This window comes from Perognathus longimembris, chromosome 26 (genome assembly GCF_023159225.1).
Source record: "Perognathus longimembris pacificus isolate PPM17 chromosome 26, ASM2315922v1, whole genome shotgun sequence".
NCBI lineage: Eukaryota > Metazoa > Chordata > Mammalia > Rodentia > Heteromyidae > Perognathus > Perognathus longimembris.
In genome coordinates, this window is record NC_063186.1 from 5903404 (window position 1) to 5921850 (window position 18447).

Consider the following 18447-nt stretch of genomic DNA (forward strand, 5'->3'; position numbering starts at 1 on the left):
CTCTCTCTCTTTCTCTCTCTCTCACACACACACATTAAATTTTCAATGCCCAGGCTGCACTGTAACTCTAAACACATCATAGTATCTGAGGAACAGAGATTCGGGCCAGTAGCTTTTTTGTTGTTGTTTTGTTTATTTTGTGCCAATCCTGGGGCTTGAACTCGGGACCTGGTAGCTATTTCTTAGCTCCCCCTGCCCCCCCCCGACAAAAAAAAATCTCAAGGCTAGCGCTGTACCACTTGGATCACAGATCCACTTCTGGCTTCTTTGCTGGTTCACGAGGAGAGACGAGACTCACAAACTTTCTTGCCTGGGCTGGCTTTGAACTGTAATCCTCCTATCTCTGCCTCCTGAGTAGCTAGGATGACAGGCGTGAGCCGCTAGGACCTAGCTCAGCCCAGAGTAGCCCACAGTGGCACCGTGGCTCAAAATGGTAGAACGCTCGCCTTGAGAAAGCCCTAAGCAGAGCTCAGGGACAGCATCCAGGTCCCGAGTTCAAGCCCCACAACCACAACCCAACAACAACAACAAAAATAAGTGTTCCCGCTAGCCACAAGAATTCCGTGCCCTGTCTGCACAAGACACAGCTGCATGCAATTGTGCCCAGAGTTCTGCAAGCAGCTCATCGCGACCTTGCGGACTCCAGCGTGACCCCCATAGCGTCCTGCCTAATTCACCGAGGGCAGGGAAGGAAAAAAAAGCAGCCCAGGGACACAGCAGTGATAGCACACATTGCGAGAACATTGTCGCAAGAGAGACATGTTTATCAGAGAGGGGGCGAGGGGGAAGAAGGGCATAGACAATGTCAAAATGCTTAGATAGGGGACTGTGTGTCACAGCCCTTCTAGTAAAGTTGAACCCCTGAAAGCGATCACGGGTGAATGCATGTGGCCATTTCTAGGCACCCAACCATACAAAAGGAGAACTTGGCCTCCTCCTACCCTGTCCCCATTGCTGATCAGGGTCCAGATTTACTTCATCTTACAGGAAGTTGGTACTTCCTTCTTGGTCAGTACCTTGAATCTTGAAATTCATACAGATTTTTTTAAAAGTCCCAGAAACAAAGGACGGGAAATCCTTGGGCAGGTAAGTCATTGGCTTTTTTTTTTTTTCTTTTGCCTTTTCTGTGTTGTCCGTTATTATTGTGAGGGGAAAGCCTTGCTTAAAGACCCTTACGGGGCTCCGAGAGGGGTGGAGGAGGCTGTAATCTAGAAAGCAATTGCTTTATCTATAAAGCAATCATAAATGGAGCAATGAGAACACTGGGGGGGGGGGCGGTTGTAAGGTTGTGGGTTCAGGTATAAAAAGTCTCTCGTGTTTGTTTCTTTTTTTTTTTTTGCTTAAAAAGAAAAGCTTTCTTGAGTGATTGCTTGTTGGTGACTGATTAAGAAAGCCAACCAGTCCATAATAAGAAGAACATTTTAAATGCAAGAAAAACAAAGTCGATTTTCTGTTAGAAAGCTCACTGAGGTAGAGCAATGATCTGGCAACGTTTGCCACCAAAAAAGAAAAACTAATAATGCTGCGTGAAGACAATCATAGCAAGAGGACAGTATTGATTAGAAGTACAGATTTGCAGCCTGGGGCGCCGGTGGCTCACGCCTGTCATCCTAGCTACTTAGGGAGCTGAGATCTGAGGAGCACAATTTGAAGCCAGCCCCGGGCAGGAAAGTCCAGGACAACTTTGGCTCCAATAAACCTAGCTGGAAGGAAAGCTATGGTTCAAGTGGTAGAGTACCAGCTAGGCGTGAAACAAAGCTAAGGGACAGTGCCCTGGTGTCCCCCAAGTCCAAGCCCCAGCACTGAAACCAATACAAGAAAGTTAGCCAAAACGAAAGAGAAAGAAAGGGGAAAAAAATACATATATATTGTGTGAAGAATGTGTGTGAAGAGAGACATCTTTGCTGGAAACAAAAACAACATTGCAAGTGCCGAGATGATTCGGTAGGGGTGTGTGTGTGTGTGTGTGTGCGCGCGCGTGTGCCGGTCCGGCCTGAGGTTTGAACTTCAGAGCCCCGGCTCTCTCTCCCTGAGCTTCTTTTTGCTCAAGGCTAGCACTCTACCACGTGAGCCACCGCTCCATATTCAGCTTCTTTTTCCTTGCTGGTTCCTTCATGGGACAGGGGAGTTTCTGGGCTCTTTTTGTCTTTTTTTTTAAATTTTATTTTGCCAGTCCTGGGCCTTGAACTCAGGGCCTGAGCACTGTCCCTGGCTTCTTCCTGCTCAAGGCTAGCACTCTGCCACTTGAGCCACAGCGCCGCTTCTGGCCGTTTTCTATATATGTGGTGCTGGGGAATCGAACCCAGGGCTTCATGTATACGAGGCAAGCGCTCTTGCCACTAGGCCATATCCCCAGCCCGGGCTCTGTCTCTTCTAAGCCAGCTTTCCAACCCAGATCCTGGGACCTCAGCTTCCTCCTGAATAGCTAGGATTCTACACAGGAGCCCCCGGACACCGGGCTTGGTGGCCCCCTGAACCCACCTATCTCTCTAATCGCAAGATACATTTCTTGATCCATAGGAGGAATCACGATGGAGACGACTTTAGGAGCAACCACGATGGAGACGACCCTGGGAGCAACCACGATGGAGACCACCATGGTCGCCGAGAACTATTCCACCATCACCGAATTTGATTACGGAGACACAACTCCGTGCGAAAAGGTGGCTGTCCGAGCTCTGGGGGCCCAGCTGCTGCCCCCCCTGTATTCCCTGGTGTTTATCGTCGGTCTGGTGGGCAACACCCTGGTGGTGTTGGTCCTGATGCAATACAGGAGGCTCCGCAGTATGACCAGCATCTACCTCCTCAACCTGGCCATCTCGGACCTGCTGTTCCTCTTCACGTTGCCTTTCTGGATCCATTACAAGCTGAAGGACGACTGGGTTTTCGGGGACGCCATGTGCAAACTCCTCTCCATGTTCTACTACCTGGGGCTGTACGGCGAGATCTTCTTTATCATCCTGCTGACCATCGACCGATACCTGGCCATCGTCCACGCCGTGTTTGCCTTGCGGGCCCGGACGGTCACCTTTGGCGTCATCACTAGCGTGGTGACCTGGGCAGTGGCCATTTTGGCCTCGCTCCCCGGGTTGTATTTCTCCAAGACCCAACGGGAGATCGCACATTTCACCTGCAGCCTCCACTTCCCACCGGAGAACCTGAGAGAGTGGAGGCGATTCCAGGCTCTGAAGCTGAACGTTCTGGGCTTCCTGGCGCCTCTGCTGGTGATGATCGTCTGCTACGCGGGCATCATCCACGTCCTCCTCCGGCGGCCCAACGAGAGGAAAGCCAAAGCGGTCCGGCTGATTTTCGCCATCATGCTCATCTTCTTCCTCTTCTGGACCCCTTACAACCTGTGCGTGCTCGTGGCCGCCTTCCAGGACTCCCTGTTCAGCCAGATGTGCGAGCAGAGCCGACAGCTGGACGCGGCCATGCAGGTGACCGAGGTGATCGCCTATAGCCACTGCTGCGTCAACCCCATCATCTACGTGTTCGTGGGGGAGCGCTTCCGGAGGTACCTCCGCCAGCTGTTCCAGCGGCACGTGGCCCTGCGCCTCGGGAAGTGGCTGCCCTTCGTCTCCGTGGACGGGCTGGACCGGGCCAGCTCCGTGTCCCCTTCCACGGGAGAGCACGAGCTCTCGGCCGGGTTCTGACTCCCGCTCCCGGCTGCCTGACGGGTGTCACCGGCCAGTTCCTGCCCCCACCCCACCCCTCCCCACCCCCCCTACTCGCACCAGTGAACTTGGAGATTGATTTTTTTTTTCCTTGTGCCAGTCCTGGGGCTCGAACCCAAGGCCATGACTCTGTCCTGCTTCGTTTGCTCAAGGCTGGAACTCTACCACTTGAGCCATATCTCCATGAATGGCTTCTTGTTGTTGTTGGTGGTGGCGGTGGTGGTCGTGGGGCTTGAACTCAGGGCCTGGGGGGCTCTGTCTCTGAGCTTCTTTTTGCTCAAGGCTAGCACTCTACCGCTTGGAGCCGCAGCGCCACTTCTGGCTCTTTCCGAGTGGTTGGTTGGAGGTAAAGAGTGTCACAGACTTCCCTGCCTGGGCTGGCTTTGAACTGCAGTCCTTGGGAATCTCAGCCTCCTGAGTAGCTAGGATGACAGGCGTGAGCTACTGGTGCCGACTGTTCTCTTTGTACGATGAAGACCCTAAGGCCTGTGCACGGAGCGCACGTCGGGAGACCATGTCGGGAGACTCTAGCAGTGGGGCCAGGCAGATCGATGCCAGCCGTCCCTTTGCAAGTCCATGAGGCTTTCTCACCGCACTGTGGGGCGAAGAAGACTTCAGTGCATTGAGAAACACTTGCCTAGCACTTTGATAAAAATAAAGACAAATACTTGAGTCACAATAGTTTCTTAATGATGACTGTTGCATCTTCTCTTCTTCCTCTTCCTCCTCCCTTCTCTAGGACGGAGTCTCAACGCCGGCCCGTGGAGCTTGCTTCCTCTACCACTTGAGCCATGACCACCCCCCCTTCCCCTATAACCCTTTTAGTGTGTGTGTGTGTGTGTGTGTGTGTGTGTGTGTGTGTGTGTGTGTGTGTCTACCCCAATCCTGGGGCTTGAACTCAGGGCCTGGGCGCTGTCCCTGAGTTCTTTTGCTCAAGCCTATCGCTCTACTACTTTGAGCCACAGCTCCACTTCTGGTTTTCAGGTGGTTTCATTGGAGATGAGAGTCTCACAGCCTTTCCTGCCCAGGCTGGCTTTGAACCAGGATCCTCAGATCTCAGCCTTCTGAGTAGCTAGGATGACAGGAGTGAGCCACCAGCCCCTAGAATTCTTTTTTAAGATAGAGTTTTGCACTTTTCCCCAGGCTGGTCTCAGACTGTGATTTCCTATCTCTGCCTCCTGAGTAGCTGGGTTCTTTCAGGTTTTTTTTGTGTTTTTTTTTGGCCAGTCCTGGGCCTTGGACTCAGGGCCTGAGCACTGTCCCTGGCTTCCTTTTGCTCAAGGCTAGCACTCTGCCACTTGAGCCACAGCGCCACTTCTGGCCGTTTTCTGTATATGTGGTGCTGGGGAATCGAACCCAGGGCTTCATGTACATGAGGCAAGCGCTCTTGCCACTAGGCTATATCCCCAGCCCAATATTGCTGTTCTTTAGGAAACTATTTGGGGGGAAAACATTTCTTGGATATATAAAATCCCCAGCCCAGCAGCCGGGTTCTACGAGCGTGTGCCACTATGACAGACGGATGAAACAGAATCTCGCTTTTACTAGCTGAGTTTTATTTATTTGGCTGTTTCACAGGCTGCGAATTCCCCCATCTCTTTGCAACACCACCTCCTGACCTCATTTCTGAAGTAAGATCCCCCCTTCCGCCCACAGGACAGAGGCAAAATGTGTTCGACATCACAAACGAAGAGCAAAACGAATACCAGAAGGCGAAAGGAGACTCTAGGGGAAGATGGGGAGAGTCGGAGAGGGGGGGGTGAGTGAGTGGAAAAGAGAACCCGGGAGGCAAAGACAGCAGGAATTCTCCACCTACGTATGCCATAAGGGAAGTGGGAAATGGGAAATGGTCAGGGTGGGGGGGCAGGGAACCGACGGGATGGGGGAGAATGACGGACAGGGCGATGCCGAACAGGAAATACTGAACCCTTAGACCGACACGTTACACGGTAAACACCTCCCCTCCTCCCCCCCCCCACCCGTCCAACCTTTTAAAGTTCAGAAAAAATTAAATCAAACTTCAATAATAATACATTGAAAAGCCGGGGGGTGGGGGGGGTGGGGGGGCTGGTGGCTGGGGCCTGGAATCCTAGCAACACAGGAGGCTGAGATCTGAGGAGCCCCAGGGCTGGCACTTAAACCAAAACCCCAAAAACAAAGCCAATAAATGAGTGACTAGAAGGAAGGACACCTGGGGTGGGGGGTGGGGAAGAACCTAGAACCCTAAACTCTTCTGAGGTATCTTGTAACCTACCCCTTGCCAAGCCCATTTTGTGCCCGTGTCCTAGTTCCTCCATGTTTTCGTGCTCATATTCCTTGGAAAGAAGTCTGCCTTTTTTTTTTTTTTTCTTTTCCGATTCTATAGAATTAAAGAAAAGAGGAAGTGCTCCCTCCTAACAGACAGAAAGCAAAGCGCACGGGAGCTTCTTGTGGGTGATATTAAAACAGGGGTGGGGGTGGAAAGGGAGAAGGGAGAAGGAAGAGGAGGGAGGGAGGGAGGGAGGGGGAGAAGGGAGACAGGAGAGGGGGGGAAAAGGAGGGAGGGAGGGGGGGGCAGCAATGTGGAGACCCAGCTCAGACACTATGACAGAACCACATTAGACCCCACAGGAGACGTAGCAAGCAGATAGCTGTGTGTGTGTGTGTGTGTGTGTGTGTGTGTGTGTGTGTGTTTATATGCTGGTCCTGGGGTTTGAACTCAGGGCATAACCACTGTCCCCGAGCTTCTTTGTGCTCAAGGCTAGCTCTCCACCACTTGAGCCACGGCGCCATTTCCGGCTTTTTCTGTGTACGTGGCACGGAGGAATCGAACCCAGGGCTTCGTGCGTGCTAGGCGAGCGCTCTACCGCTAAGCCACCTTTGCAGTCCAGCACTGCATTTTCGATTGCACTCTTTCTATCAGAATTCTGAGGCCCGGGGCCGGGGTTGGGGGTGTGGGGTGTGGGTGGGGTGGGGGTGGGGGGGTGGGGAAGGGGATAGGAAGTGGAAAGGATGTAAGTACCAGGCAGGAAAAAAAAAAAAAAAACCTGATTCACAGATGCAAAGAAACCTGGAAGTGAGACCGAGAACCTGACCCATTGTAGGAACTGAAAACGAGCCGACGGGACAGTGGGGAGGGTGGGTGGGGTGGGCGGGAACCGGAGGAGGCCGCCCGCTGTGGCTGATGGTAGGACCAGACGGCCAGGGAGCTAGGCAAGCTGTCAGGGAAGAGTGTCGATTTTCCCTTCATCAGCAAAGGAGTCAAACTTGAGCAGGGCTGGGGGTGGGGGAGGGGGCGGGGGCGGGGGTGGGGGAGGGGGCGGGGGGGGCGGGGGTGGAGGTGGGGGCACCCATCCGTCCCATCCTGAGATGTGAAGTCGACCAGGCTTGGTCTAGGGGCAGAAAGGATCTATTTCTTACTTGAAAGCTTGACATATTTCTATCAGCTATTTGTCTAACAGCATGACAATAATTTTCCCCGCATGTTTACATAGATAAAGGCCCCCCAACCTAACACCCTGAGTGGGTGGGGGGTGGGGGGGAATGATGTCAATCCCAGGACCTTTGCTTCAACCCTCCAAGAAACTTGTGATTATTGTACGGCCACCCACAGAGGGGCGGGCAGCCCTTCGTGTTACGAGCAAAGGAGGAAATAGGTTGAAAGCCTGCGGCCCCAGCAGAACACTGCCACCTCAGACCCGGAGGTGACCTTTCAACTTGGCCCGTAGCCCACCCGGTACCAAGAGCCCAAGATGGCACCAAAGCTCCCTTTGCCAGAACCACCGGCACATCAATACAGGCCTTGGCTAGAATCGCATCATTTTAACCTATGGAAGCCTTCGCATCGTATGGCCGTAGTAACCGAATAAAAAGACCGGGCAGAGAAACCTTCAACTTCACTTCCCCCACCAAAGGGACATGCCCCCGTGGTGGGGTTACATCACCCCCCCCCCAGGGCAGGTAGTTTCATTGTCCCTTCTTCTACTCCCTAGAGTCCCGAGTTCAACTTTTTTGAAGAGGAAAGGCCGTGACAAAGTGGTGCATGGTGGTCCCGTGGTATGAGCTTGAGCTACTCTAAATGGCAGTATAAAATAAAATAAAAAGCGAAGAGGGGAGGGGGGAGGAAGGGAGGAAGGGAGGAAGGGAGGCAGGCTTACAGGTGGGGAAATCCCAGGTTCACTTCCACAGGACTGGAACGTACTGAAGTTTAACTTCCAGGTGAAGGGTTCAAAGCCCCAAGGTTAGCCGTCCAGGCAGAAGTGGCTCTTGAGTTTCACACTGAGTTTCACGCTGAGGTTCTTAGCAATTCCTGTCCATGGCTTGGCGAGAAGGGACTGTTTTCTAGCAATTCTTTGAATGCTTGAACACCTGCCACCTGCCACGCGCCATCTTCCTGACGGTCGTTCCAAGGAGAAACGGATGCGCTTTTCTTCCCACCTGATCCTGCCACCCAGGGAGAAATGAACTGGCAGAATGTTGCACCTACAGCCCTAGGGCACCCTTGGGCAATCCAGGTGAGTATAGAATCCGGGTGCTGGTGGCTCACGCCTGTCATCCTAGACACTCAGGAGGCTGAGATCTGAGGGTCTCGGTTTGAAAAGCGGGCAAAGTCTGTGAGGCACCTATTTCCGATGAATCACAGAAAAAGCTGGAAGTGGCGCTGTGGCTCAAGCGGTAGAGTGCTTAGCTTTAAGCAAAGAACCTTAGGGGCGGTGCCCAGGCCCTAAGTTCTAACCCCAGGATTGCTACAAAAACAAGCAAACAACACAGTTTCCCCCCACCCCTAAAAAAAATACCTAGAAGTAAGAGCTTCTAGGAAGAATGTCTATTTTGTGTGTATGTTTGTTGTGTGCCAGTCCTGGGGCTTGAACTCAGAACCTGAGCACTGTTCCTGAACTTCTTTGTGCTCAAGGCTAGCACTCTACCACTTGAGCCGCAGCGCCACTTCCGGCTTTTTCTGTCTATGTGGTGCTGAGGAATCGAACCCAGGGCTTCATGTATGCTAGGCGGGTACTCTTGCCACTAAGCCACTTTCCCAGCCCGTTCAGCACTGTTTTGGTAGGAAGTTCCCCCTATAGATGGGAGAAAGCCTCAGCTGCTATCCTCAGACTCCTGAACCAAAGAAAAGATGTGCAGGGGAATCGATCCTACTGGGCCTCTTTGTGATGTTCTCCGCTCTCCTCCACGTAGAAGGTGCAGCTAGATAGAGATCAAGCAGTTCCTCTCAACCAAGACCACAAGCTCAGAACGTGTTCGCCATATAAGTACATCAATCGATGAACTACCAGCGGGGGGCTGGGCTGTGGCTCAGTAGGCAAAGTGCTTACCTAGCAGCCACAAGGCCCTGAGTTCTGTCCCCCTTGAACACACACACACACACACACACACACACACACACACACACACACACCATTCAAACAAATGAACATGCCCCAGCTGGGCACCGATGGCTCACACCTTTCCTCTTAGCCCCTCACGAGGCTGAGATCTGAGGAGGACTGTGGTTCAAAGCCAACCCGGGCAGGGAAAAAAAAATCCGTGAGACTTTTTTCTCCGTCGAACCCCCCCCCCCCCCGAAAACCGGAAGGGGCTCCCCAAGGGGTAGAGCGCTAGCCTGGAGCAAGAAAAAGAGCTCAGAGACAGCGCCCACAACGGACCGCATAAAATAAATTAACAAATACTGGGGCCCCTGGGAACCCAAGGTCAATTTTGACCTAGCTGGAGATAATAAAGTCCAACAGACAACTGACAGGTGGAAGCTTCTAGATGCTTAGCCGCCAGCCCAAGGCTGCGCAATGGCCCCTGGCCCGTGCCGGCCACAGAGGCCTCGTCCTGTGACTCTGGAGCCACAGGACTGCGGCTCTCTCATGGTCTAATGACACGGCAGTCCAAACCACAAACACAGCCCCCCCCCGCCCCCGCCCAACTCCCTCCAACCAGGAACTCAGGGTTAGGACATGGGGTTCCCAAGCCCTTTTTGCTCTCTCATGGCTTGGGGCTCCCATGATGCAAAGCAACAAGCCGGTGATGGGAAATCCGACTCACCGGGCCATGCATGCTACGTGCATGTTTCTGCACCCTGAGCCTTGCCCAGGACCATGGCTGTTCCTCATTCCTGCAACCCTGCCAGGCTGGAACTTATCCCCCCCCCACCCCCCCCCCCCCCACCCCTCTCTCCTCCATCAGAGCCTCATGACTGTTCTCCTGCACTGCTGATTCACTTTGGAGAAGTGAGTCACCGGCTGGTCATTTGAACCCCAACCATCCTCCCCCACCCCCCACCCCCATAGGCAGAGCGGTGGGCTAGGTGAGTTCTCGATAATAAACCAAGGCCAGGCACGGGGGGCGTGGCTCACGCCGGTCATCCTAGCTACTCAGGAGGCTGAGATCGGAGGATCCAGGTTCAAAGCCAGGCTGGGCAGGAAAGAGTCAGTGAGATTCTTATTTCCCCAAGGAACCAGCAGAAAACCAGAAGTCTGGAGCTGTGGCTCAAAGCCATGGGGCGCTTGCCTTCAGCATAAAAGCTCAGGGACAGAGCCTAGACCCTGAGTTCAGGCCGCAGGACTGGCACGCGCGCGCACACACACACACACACACACACACACACACGCTGTAAGTGGCACTGTGGCTCAAGGGGTAGAGAGCTCACCTTGAGCAAAAAGCAGCTCTGGTTTCCTCATAAGGAAATTCCATCTAATGGTTGTTCAGCTGGGTTCCTGGGAGCCTGGAGGGTTTTCCTCCGAGCTACTTTGGAGTTGGCCATAGGGAAGAATGGTTGGATGGTGCTGTCTGCAAGAAATGTAAAGTGAGTCACATATAAAAACGTTTTTGGGCTAGTCCTGGGGTGGGGGGGGGGCTTGAACTCAGGGCCCCGGGAGCTGTCCCTGAGCTCTTTTTTCTCAAGGCTAGCGCTCTACCACTTGAGCCACAGCTCCACTTCCAGTTTTCTGGTGGTTCATTGGCGATACGAGTCTCTCACGGGGCTTGGGGAATCTAGCTCCGTGGAAGAACACTTGCCTGGCAAGTACAAGGCCCTGAGTTCCATCCTCGGCTCTGGGGGTAGGTGGGGCGGGGGGGGAGAGAAAAGCTGTCAAAGAGTCTCACAGACTTTCCTGCCTGGGCTGGCTTTGAACTGTGGTCCTCAGACCCCAGCCTCCTGAGTAGCTGGAATGACAGGTGGGAGCCACCAGCGCCCTGGTTAAGTCAGTTTTTGGGCCTAGCCCGTCAAGTGGGAGGAGGAACTGAGTTTTTTCGGAAGGGAAGACTGCTCCCTGATGGGCAAAACAAGAAAAACACGTGAAGGGCCAGAGGATTTGAGTGAAGAAGACACCATAGAGAAAGAAGCCTGGGTTTTTTTGGGGGGTGGGGGAGTGGGTGGGGGAGTAGCTCAGCCATCCAGAAGGGGAGAACAGAATGAGTTCTAAGAAGAAAATCCGTGAAACAGTTTAAAGTTCATGTGATTTATGCAACATCAGTTTCTCTGAGTCCATTTATTTATTTTTGTCGGTTGCGGGGGGACTTGAACTCAGGACCTCGTAGGCTGTCCACTCAAGGTTGGTGCTCTACCATTTGAGCCACAGCTCCACTTTCTGGTGCTTGGGCGGTTCGTTGGAGATCAGCAGTCTCACAGACCGACTTGCCCAGGCTGACTTCAAACCACCATCCTCACACCTAAGCCTTCTGAGTAGCTGGGATTATAGGCGTGAGCCACTGGTGCCTGGCTTCCTGAGACCTTAAGTCGGGGGGGGGGGGGGGAGGGGAGGGCGGGGGGAGGAGGAGGAGTGGACCGTTTCTGAGTGCTCACAAGGGGCCAGTATTTCTCTGCAGTGAGGTGAAGTTCAAGTGCAATCCTCGGATGCGATGGTATTATTCCAATAGAGGGCAGTGTGGAACAGCAAACTTCACTGGCATTTTTATTTTATTTTATCTTGGTGCTGGTCCTGGGGCTTGAACTCGGGGCCTGGGCGCTGTCCCCTGAGCTTCTTTTTTGCTCAAGGCTAGCGCTCTGCCACTTGAGCCGCAGCGCCACTTCCGGCTTTTTCTGTGTATGTGGTGCTGAGGAATCGAACCCAGGGCTTCATGCGTGCTAGGCAAGCCCTCTACCGCTAAGCCACACTCCCAGTCTCTTCCCTGCCATCTTTAAACTGGAACTGCCCATACGTCCGTCTAACCTTCTTGGGGAAATAGGTCCAGTAAACCAGAAGTGGCGCTGTGGCTCAAGTGGCAAAAGCACTGGCCTTGAGCAAAAGAGCTCAGGGACAGCGCCCAGGCCCTGAGTTCAAGACCCATCTCACACACACACACACACACACACACACACACACACACACACACACACAGTCTCTGTCAGAGAGAGAGAGAGAACAAGAAAAGAACCCTCCTATGCTTATTTCTGAAGAACAAAGTAGATCACACAGACAGGCTGATAGAAAAAAAAAAACAAACCAAGACAGGAAAAGGAAATTGTTCGGAGGGGGGTTAGTATCAAGTCAGCTTTGTATTTCTAAAAGAATTAGGCCAAGGGAGAAACCTCCAGCGGAAATATCCGACGTGATACATCAATAGAGATGTGGGTTGTCTGCCCACAAACTGAATTTCTTGTAAGTTGGTAGCATTGGCCTTCTAAAAGTCAAACCTCCTCCTCCCACTTCCTTGTGTCACCGGCCCATCCCAACTAAGTCAAGCACCAATGACCAGGGACAGCAACCGACGGGCCCTGAGTTCAAGTCCAGGACCAGCACAAACATGCACCAAGCACACACACACACACACACACACACACACACACACACACACACACACACACACACTTCACGGTTTTGTTTGTTTTTTTGCTGGCCCTGGGGCCTGGGCACTGTTACTTTTACTTACTTACTTATTTTATGCCATTCCTGGGGCTTAAACTCAGGGCCTAGAAGGAAAGAAAGGAAGGAAGGAAGGAAGGAAGGAAGGAAGGAAGGGAGGGAGGGAGGAAGGAAGGAAGGAAGGAAGGAAGGAAGGAAGGAAGGAAGGAAGGAAGGAAGGAAGGAAGGAAAGGAGGGAGGGAGGGAGGGAGGGAGGGAGAGAGGAAGGGAGGGAAGGACAGAAAATGAAAAGATGAATGGGATTTAGAGAGAGATGGAGGTAGAGAGGGGGGCCCAGCTGGATGGAGCTAGAGCTGGGTGGAGAGACACCTAGAGATTCGGAGGCAGGGAGAGAGGGGAGGAGGGAGGGGCGTCGGAGATGAAGCGGGGGCAGAGTTAGAGATGGAGAGAGCCGCTCACCTATCCTATTGCGTAGGGCTTTCTGCCCCTGGGGCACAGCCCACCTCCACACACCTCTCGATAAGAGACACACGGGACCCCCGTGCTGGAGAAATGGGGTGTGGGTACCCAGACTTCAGGGAAGTGGGAGTGAAATGTAGGCAGCCACTCTTTCTTCTTCTTTTTTTTTTCTTGGTGAGGGGAACTGGGAAATGGTGTGTGGCAGCTCCAGGCTACACAGGCAAAATAAAATCCTTTTCCTGGCCCTCCCTCCTCCCCCCTCCACCGCCCCCCCCCCCAATCCTCACCACCTAAGGAAATTGGGAACTACGAGTTCTCGTTTTCGAAATCGACTAGCAAACTCTGTCGTCGTCCGTGGACTGAGGTCTGTGGGAGAACTCCAGGCCGAGCCGGCGGCCGGTGGCCCACGCCTGTCACCCTAGCTACTCAGGAGACGGGAGACGGAAGGATCGTGGTTCGAGGCCGGCCTCCGCGGGACATTCTGTGGCTCTTATTCACCACCCAAACAAAAACCAACCAAAAAGCCGAAGCCTGTGGCTCAAACGGTAGAGCACTCGAGAGAAAAGGCTAAGCAGACGTTGCCTTGTGGTTGCCACACATCTCTGGGGCTCCGCGACACCAATCTCACCTCCCATTTTTATTTTTTTTTGCCGATCCGAGGGCTTGAACTCGGGGCCTGGGCGCTGTCCCTGAGCCTCTTTGTGCTCAAGGCGAGCACTCTACCACGTTGAGCCGCAGACGCCGCTTCCGGCTTTTTTTTTTTTTTTTTCTGAGCAGTTTATGGGAGATAAGAGTCTCCCCAGACTGGGAAGGTGGCCTAGTGGTAGAGCGCTTGCCTAGCACGCATGAAGCCCTGGGTTCGATTCCTCAGCACCACATACGCAGAAAAGGCCAGAAATGGCGCTGCGGCTCATGTGGTAGAGCAAAAAAGTAGCTCAGGGACAGTGCCCAGGCCTTGAGTTCAAGCCCCAGGACTGGTAAAAAAAAAAAGGAGGAGGAGGAGGGGAAGAAGAGGAGGAGGAGGAGGAGAGGAGGAGGAGGAGGAGGAAGAGAGAGGAGGAAGAGGAGGAGGGGAAGGAGGAGGGGGAGAAGGAGGAGGAGGAGGAAGATGAGGAGGAAGAGGAGAGGAGGAGGAGGAGGAGGAGGGAAAGAGAGAGAAGGAAGAGGAGGAGGGGAAGGAGGAGGGGGAGGAGGAGGAGGAAAAGGAGGAGGAGGGGGAGGAGGAGGGGGAGAGGAGGTTGAGGAGGGGGAGAGGAGGTTGAGGAGGGGGAGGAGGGGGAGGAGGAGGGGGAGGAGGGGGAGAGGAGGTTGAGGAGGGGGAGAGGAGGTTGAGGAGGGGGAGGAGGAGGAGGAGGAGGGGGAGGAGGGGGAGAGGAGGTTGAGGAGGGGGAGGAGGGGGAGGGGAAGGAGGAGGAGGAGGGGGAAGAGGAGGGGGAGGAGGAAAAGGAGGAGGAGGGGGAGGAGGAGGTCGTCACAGACTTTCCTGCCCGGGCTGGCTTTGAACCGCACTCCTCAGGTCTCAGCCTCCTGAATAGCTAGGATGCCAGGCAGGACCAGGCCCCACCTGTGTCTACTGCAATGTCTTTGAGACCGGACTTCCCCTTCTGAACATTCAATCATCCATAATCCTCTAAAACTTTCTATTTAAAGCAACAGTAACGAGTGTCCTTCATCCTGAAACCCCGCATGAGGAAACACAAAGCTCCTCGGTTTCAAGCTAGCTTCAGATTTAGGGAATCAGCATTTAACTCAACACTCGCTATATGAGTCCTCTCAATATTACCCCTACCTTGCTAAAAGCATATAGTCACTACCTAGTGCTTGGCGGCTCCCGCCAGTCATCCTAGCTACTCAGGAGGCTGAGATCTGAGGGTCCAGGTCTGAAGCCAGTGCAGGCAGGAATGTCCAGGAGATGGGAATGTGCAATTGAGGAGCAAAAACCTGGACTCGGGGTCTGGGTGCTAGCTCTTGGCTTTTTCACTGGAGGCTGGTACCCTATTACTTGAGCCACATCTGGCTGGCGTTTGCTGCTTAGCTGGAAATAAGAGTCTCTCAGATTGGTCTGCCAAGGTTGGCTCTGAACTTTGATCTTTAAATCTCAGCCTCCTCAGTAGCTATGATTACAAGTGTGAGCCACGGGTGCCTAGCTTTGCCTACTTTTTTCTTTTTTGGGCCAGTCCTGGGCCTTGGACTCAGGGCCTGAGCACCGTCCCTGAGCTTCTTTTTGCTCAAGGCTAGCACTCTGCCACTTGAGCCACTTGAGCCACAGCGCCACTTCTGGCCGTTTTCTGTATATATGTGGTGCTGGGGAATCGAACCCAGGGCCTCAGGTATATGAGGCAGGCACTCTTGCCACTAGGCCATATCCCCAGCCCCATCATTTTTTTTTTTTTTAGATAGAGATAAGAGTCTCCTGTCATCCTAGCTACTCAGGAAGCCGAGATCTGAGGATCACGGTTCCGAATGGCGAGAAGCCAATTGCTTCCCCCCCCCCCCACCGCCCCCACACACACAAGTGCACAAGTGTGCAAGAATGTCTCTTCTCAACCTTCCTGGGTAACACTTCACCTCTAATCCCAGCGCATTGTGAGGCTGAAGTAGGAGCCTCTGGAATTTGAGTTCACCATGGGCAATTGAATGTCCCCAAATAGTCTTGTGGGTTTTTTTTTTTTTTAAAGTTGGGGACATAGCTCAGTGGTAAAGCACGCACTCACAAGTTCCTGGGTTCACCCCACAGGTGGGAAAATGGGGAAATAAGAGATTCGGAGGGAAGTCGAAATGCCGTGAAACAGAGAAGCATTATTTCTGCCTCAAGGCGCAGGGGAACAGGTGCAGCGTTGGGTAAGTGCCTTTATAGGGCTTGTATCTCATTTATTTATTTACACTGTGTGTGTGTATGTATCATTGTCGTTGTTGTGGCTTGAACTCAGGGCCTTGGCGGTGTCCTTAAACTTCCTTTGGTCAAGGCTAGCGCTCAACCACTTGAGCCACAGCTCCACTTCTGGCTTTTTTTTTCTGAGTAGTTTGGGAGCTGTACCCTGAGAGGATCTGATTCTTTGTATCTGGAGTTGCCTAGAAATCGACACTGTCTTTTAGAGTAGGTAGATCATAAACCACGCTTGATTCATCTGGATGCCAATACTGAGGCTTGCTTCACTCAGGACCTGGGCAACTGTCCCTTCCTTTCTTCTCTTGAGGCTGGCGCTCTACCACTTGAGCCACGGCTCCCTCTTCCAGCTTTTCAGTGGTTTCTTGGAGATGAGAGTCGCACAGAGTTTCCCGCCTGGGGCTGGCTTCGAGCTATGATCCTCAGATCTCAGCCTCCTGAGTAGCCGGGATGACAGGTGGGAGCCACCGGCGCCTGACTCCTCCTCCTCCTTCTTCTTCTTCTTGTTGCAAGGATTGGAGACAGGACGGCGGTTCTTCAGCCAGAAGAGTTCACAAGGAGGAATCGAACCTTGCCGGCCCCTCACAGGATGGAGGTATACAGAGCCTGCCCCCAGATGGGGGTGTTGGGGGTACAGGCGAGGCAGGGGAACGGCAAGGGGCAGAGGGTGGAACTTAGGATGGAGACTGAGCACATGGCGGGGGGGGGGGGAGGAGGTGCGATCCCAGCGAAGGGAGGGAAGGATCGGGTCACAGCCAGGCCCTCAGAGCCTGGGGGACCCCCACCCCACGGCCCCCAGGGGTGCCAGGGAACTGGTGGGGATTTCTTGGGAAGGGAGGGAGGCGCATGGAAGGGAAGAGGCCATTCAAGCCCACACGTCTGTCATTTCAGTGGCTCTCTGCACCCCTGCCCCAGAGCATGCCGGGAGACCCCACGGAGGCCTCGGGGCTCGCCGAGACCACCACCGTCTTTGACTACAATCCTCTGAGCTTCCTCTGCGAGAGCCGTATCCTCCTGCTGGCCTCCACGTCCACCGCCATCTTGTACTCGCTGGTGTTCTTGCTCAGCCTGGCGGGCAACAGCCTGGTGCTGTGGGTGCTGGTGAAATACGAGAACCTGGAGACGTTCACCAACCTCTTCATCCTCAACCTGTGCCTGTCCGATCTGCTGTTCTCGTGCCTGCTGCCCGTGTGGATCTCGGCACATCACTGGGGCTGGGTGTTTGGCGATGTCTGCTGCAAGCTCTTCAATCTGCTCTTCTCCGTCAGTCTCTACAGCAGCATCTTCTTCCTGGCCCTCATGACCATCCACCGCTACCTGTCGGTGAGCAGGCCTCTGTCCCTCCTGGGGGTGCGGGCCCTTCGATGGCGGGTCCTGGTGATCGCCGTGGTCTGGGCAGCCAGCGTGGTGTCTTCCATCCCCGACGCCCTCTTCCACGAAGTCTCCCCCTCCTGGCGGTGCGATTATTCGGAAACCCGGGCGTTCCTCGCGTCCGTCTATCAACACAACGTCTTCTTCGCCTTCTCCACGGGGATCGTCGTGTTTTGCAACGTGCAGATCCTCAAGACCCTGCTCCGTTCCCGATCGAAGCCCAGGCACCGGACGGTCCGGCTGGTGCTGACCATCGTGGCGGTGTACTTCCTCAGCTGGGCCCCCTATAATCTCGTCCTGTTTCTGCAGACGTTAGTGAAAATCGGGGTGATCCAGGGATGTGGGGTGACCCAGCAGCTAGAGCTGGCCGTGCTCGTCTGCCGGAACCTGGCTTTCTCCCACTGCTGCTTCAACCCCGTGCTCTACGTGTTTGTGGGGGTCAAGTTCCGCAGACACCTCAAAAGACTCCTGCGGCAGATAGGGCAGTGTCGGCGACGGACCCCCAGCCCCGGCCCGTTCCCCCACAGTCCGGGGGCCTTCGTCTACGAGGGTCCCTCCTTCTACTGAGGGCAAGGGATGGTGCGTGAGCGGGGAGCAAGGAGGAGACCACATCGCAAGGACGGGAAGACACAAGCGATCGCGATCACACGCGGGAATGGGGAAGAAGAGGGAAGCGTGGGTTTTACACGGGGCTCCCTGCATTTGTTCATTTGTTTGTTTTTTTTCTTTCATCTGCATTAGGGCTTGAACTCAGGGTCTCGCTTGCTTCGTTGGTTTTGGCCAAAGCTGTCACTCTACCACCTAAGCCATAGACTTCTGGCTTTTTATTACGTAGTGGGAGCTAAGAGTCTCGTGGATTTGCCTGCCTGGGCTGGCTTTGAACCGTGATCCTCAGATCTCAACCTCCCAAGTAGCTAGGATGACAGCGCTCAGCGCTCAGCTCACCTTGGGGTTTGAAGTCATTCTTCATCACTGTACAACCGGAGAGCATGCTACCATTGGAGCCACCGCTGGCTGAACTTCCACAGCTTTCTTTTTGTGGTGGTTAATTAGAGTTAAGAGTCTCATAGACTTTCCTGGCCTGGCTGGCTTCGAACCTCAATCCTCAGGTTGGCAGATCCAAGCTAAGCAAGTAGGCAGGATACGTAGGGAAGGAGACAGGTTAAAGTATATTATTCTTAACAAATATATAAAGGGCTGGACTAGAAGTTAAAACTATAAACTAAAAAAAAGAGGCAAGACAAAAATCAACCCCCTCCCCCAATAAAAACAC

At 53.7% G+C, this 18447-nt stretch overlaps 2 protein-coding genes across 3 annotated transcripts; both read left to right on the forward strand.

Annotated features, from left to right (window-relative positions):
• The first annotated feature begins 823 nt into the window (after positions 1-823).
• LOC125342289 (C-C chemokine receptor type 1-like) lies at positions 824-3703 on the forward strand. Of its 2 annotated transcripts, none has more exons than XM_048334414.1 (2): positions 824-1086; positions 2521-3703. In XM_048334414.1, the coding sequence occupies exon 2, from the start codon at positions 2532-2534 to the stop codon at positions 3651-3653; it is 1122 nt and encodes a 373-aa protein (XP_048190371.1). In that variant the 5' UTR covers positions 824-1086; positions 2521-2531; the 3' UTR covers positions 3654-3703. The 2 variants fall into 2 exon arrangements, with proteins under 2 accessions (XP_048190371.1, XP_048190372.1); XM_048334415.1 differs by having other exon boundaries at positions 2548-3703.
• A 13018-nt stretch (positions 3704-16721) lies between these two features.
• On the forward strand, positions 16722-17741 carry Xcr1 (X-C motif chemokine receptor 1). Its single transcript, XM_048334459.1, has one exon. The coding sequence runs from the start codon at positions 16722-16724 to the stop codon at positions 17739-17741; it is 1020 nt and encodes a 339-aa protein (XP_048190416.1).
• Positions 17742-18447: the final 706 nt, after the last annotated feature.

Excerpts from the sequence above, each read along its gene's own strand:
- LOC125342289 (XM_048334414.1), top strand. The coding sequence starts at position 2,532 with ATGGAGACGACTTTAGGAGCAACCACGATGGAGACGACCCTGGGAGCA.
- Xcr1 (XM_048334459.1), top strand. The coding sequence starts at position 16,722 with ATGCCGGGAGACCCCACGGAGGCCTCGGGGCTCGCCGAGACCACCACC.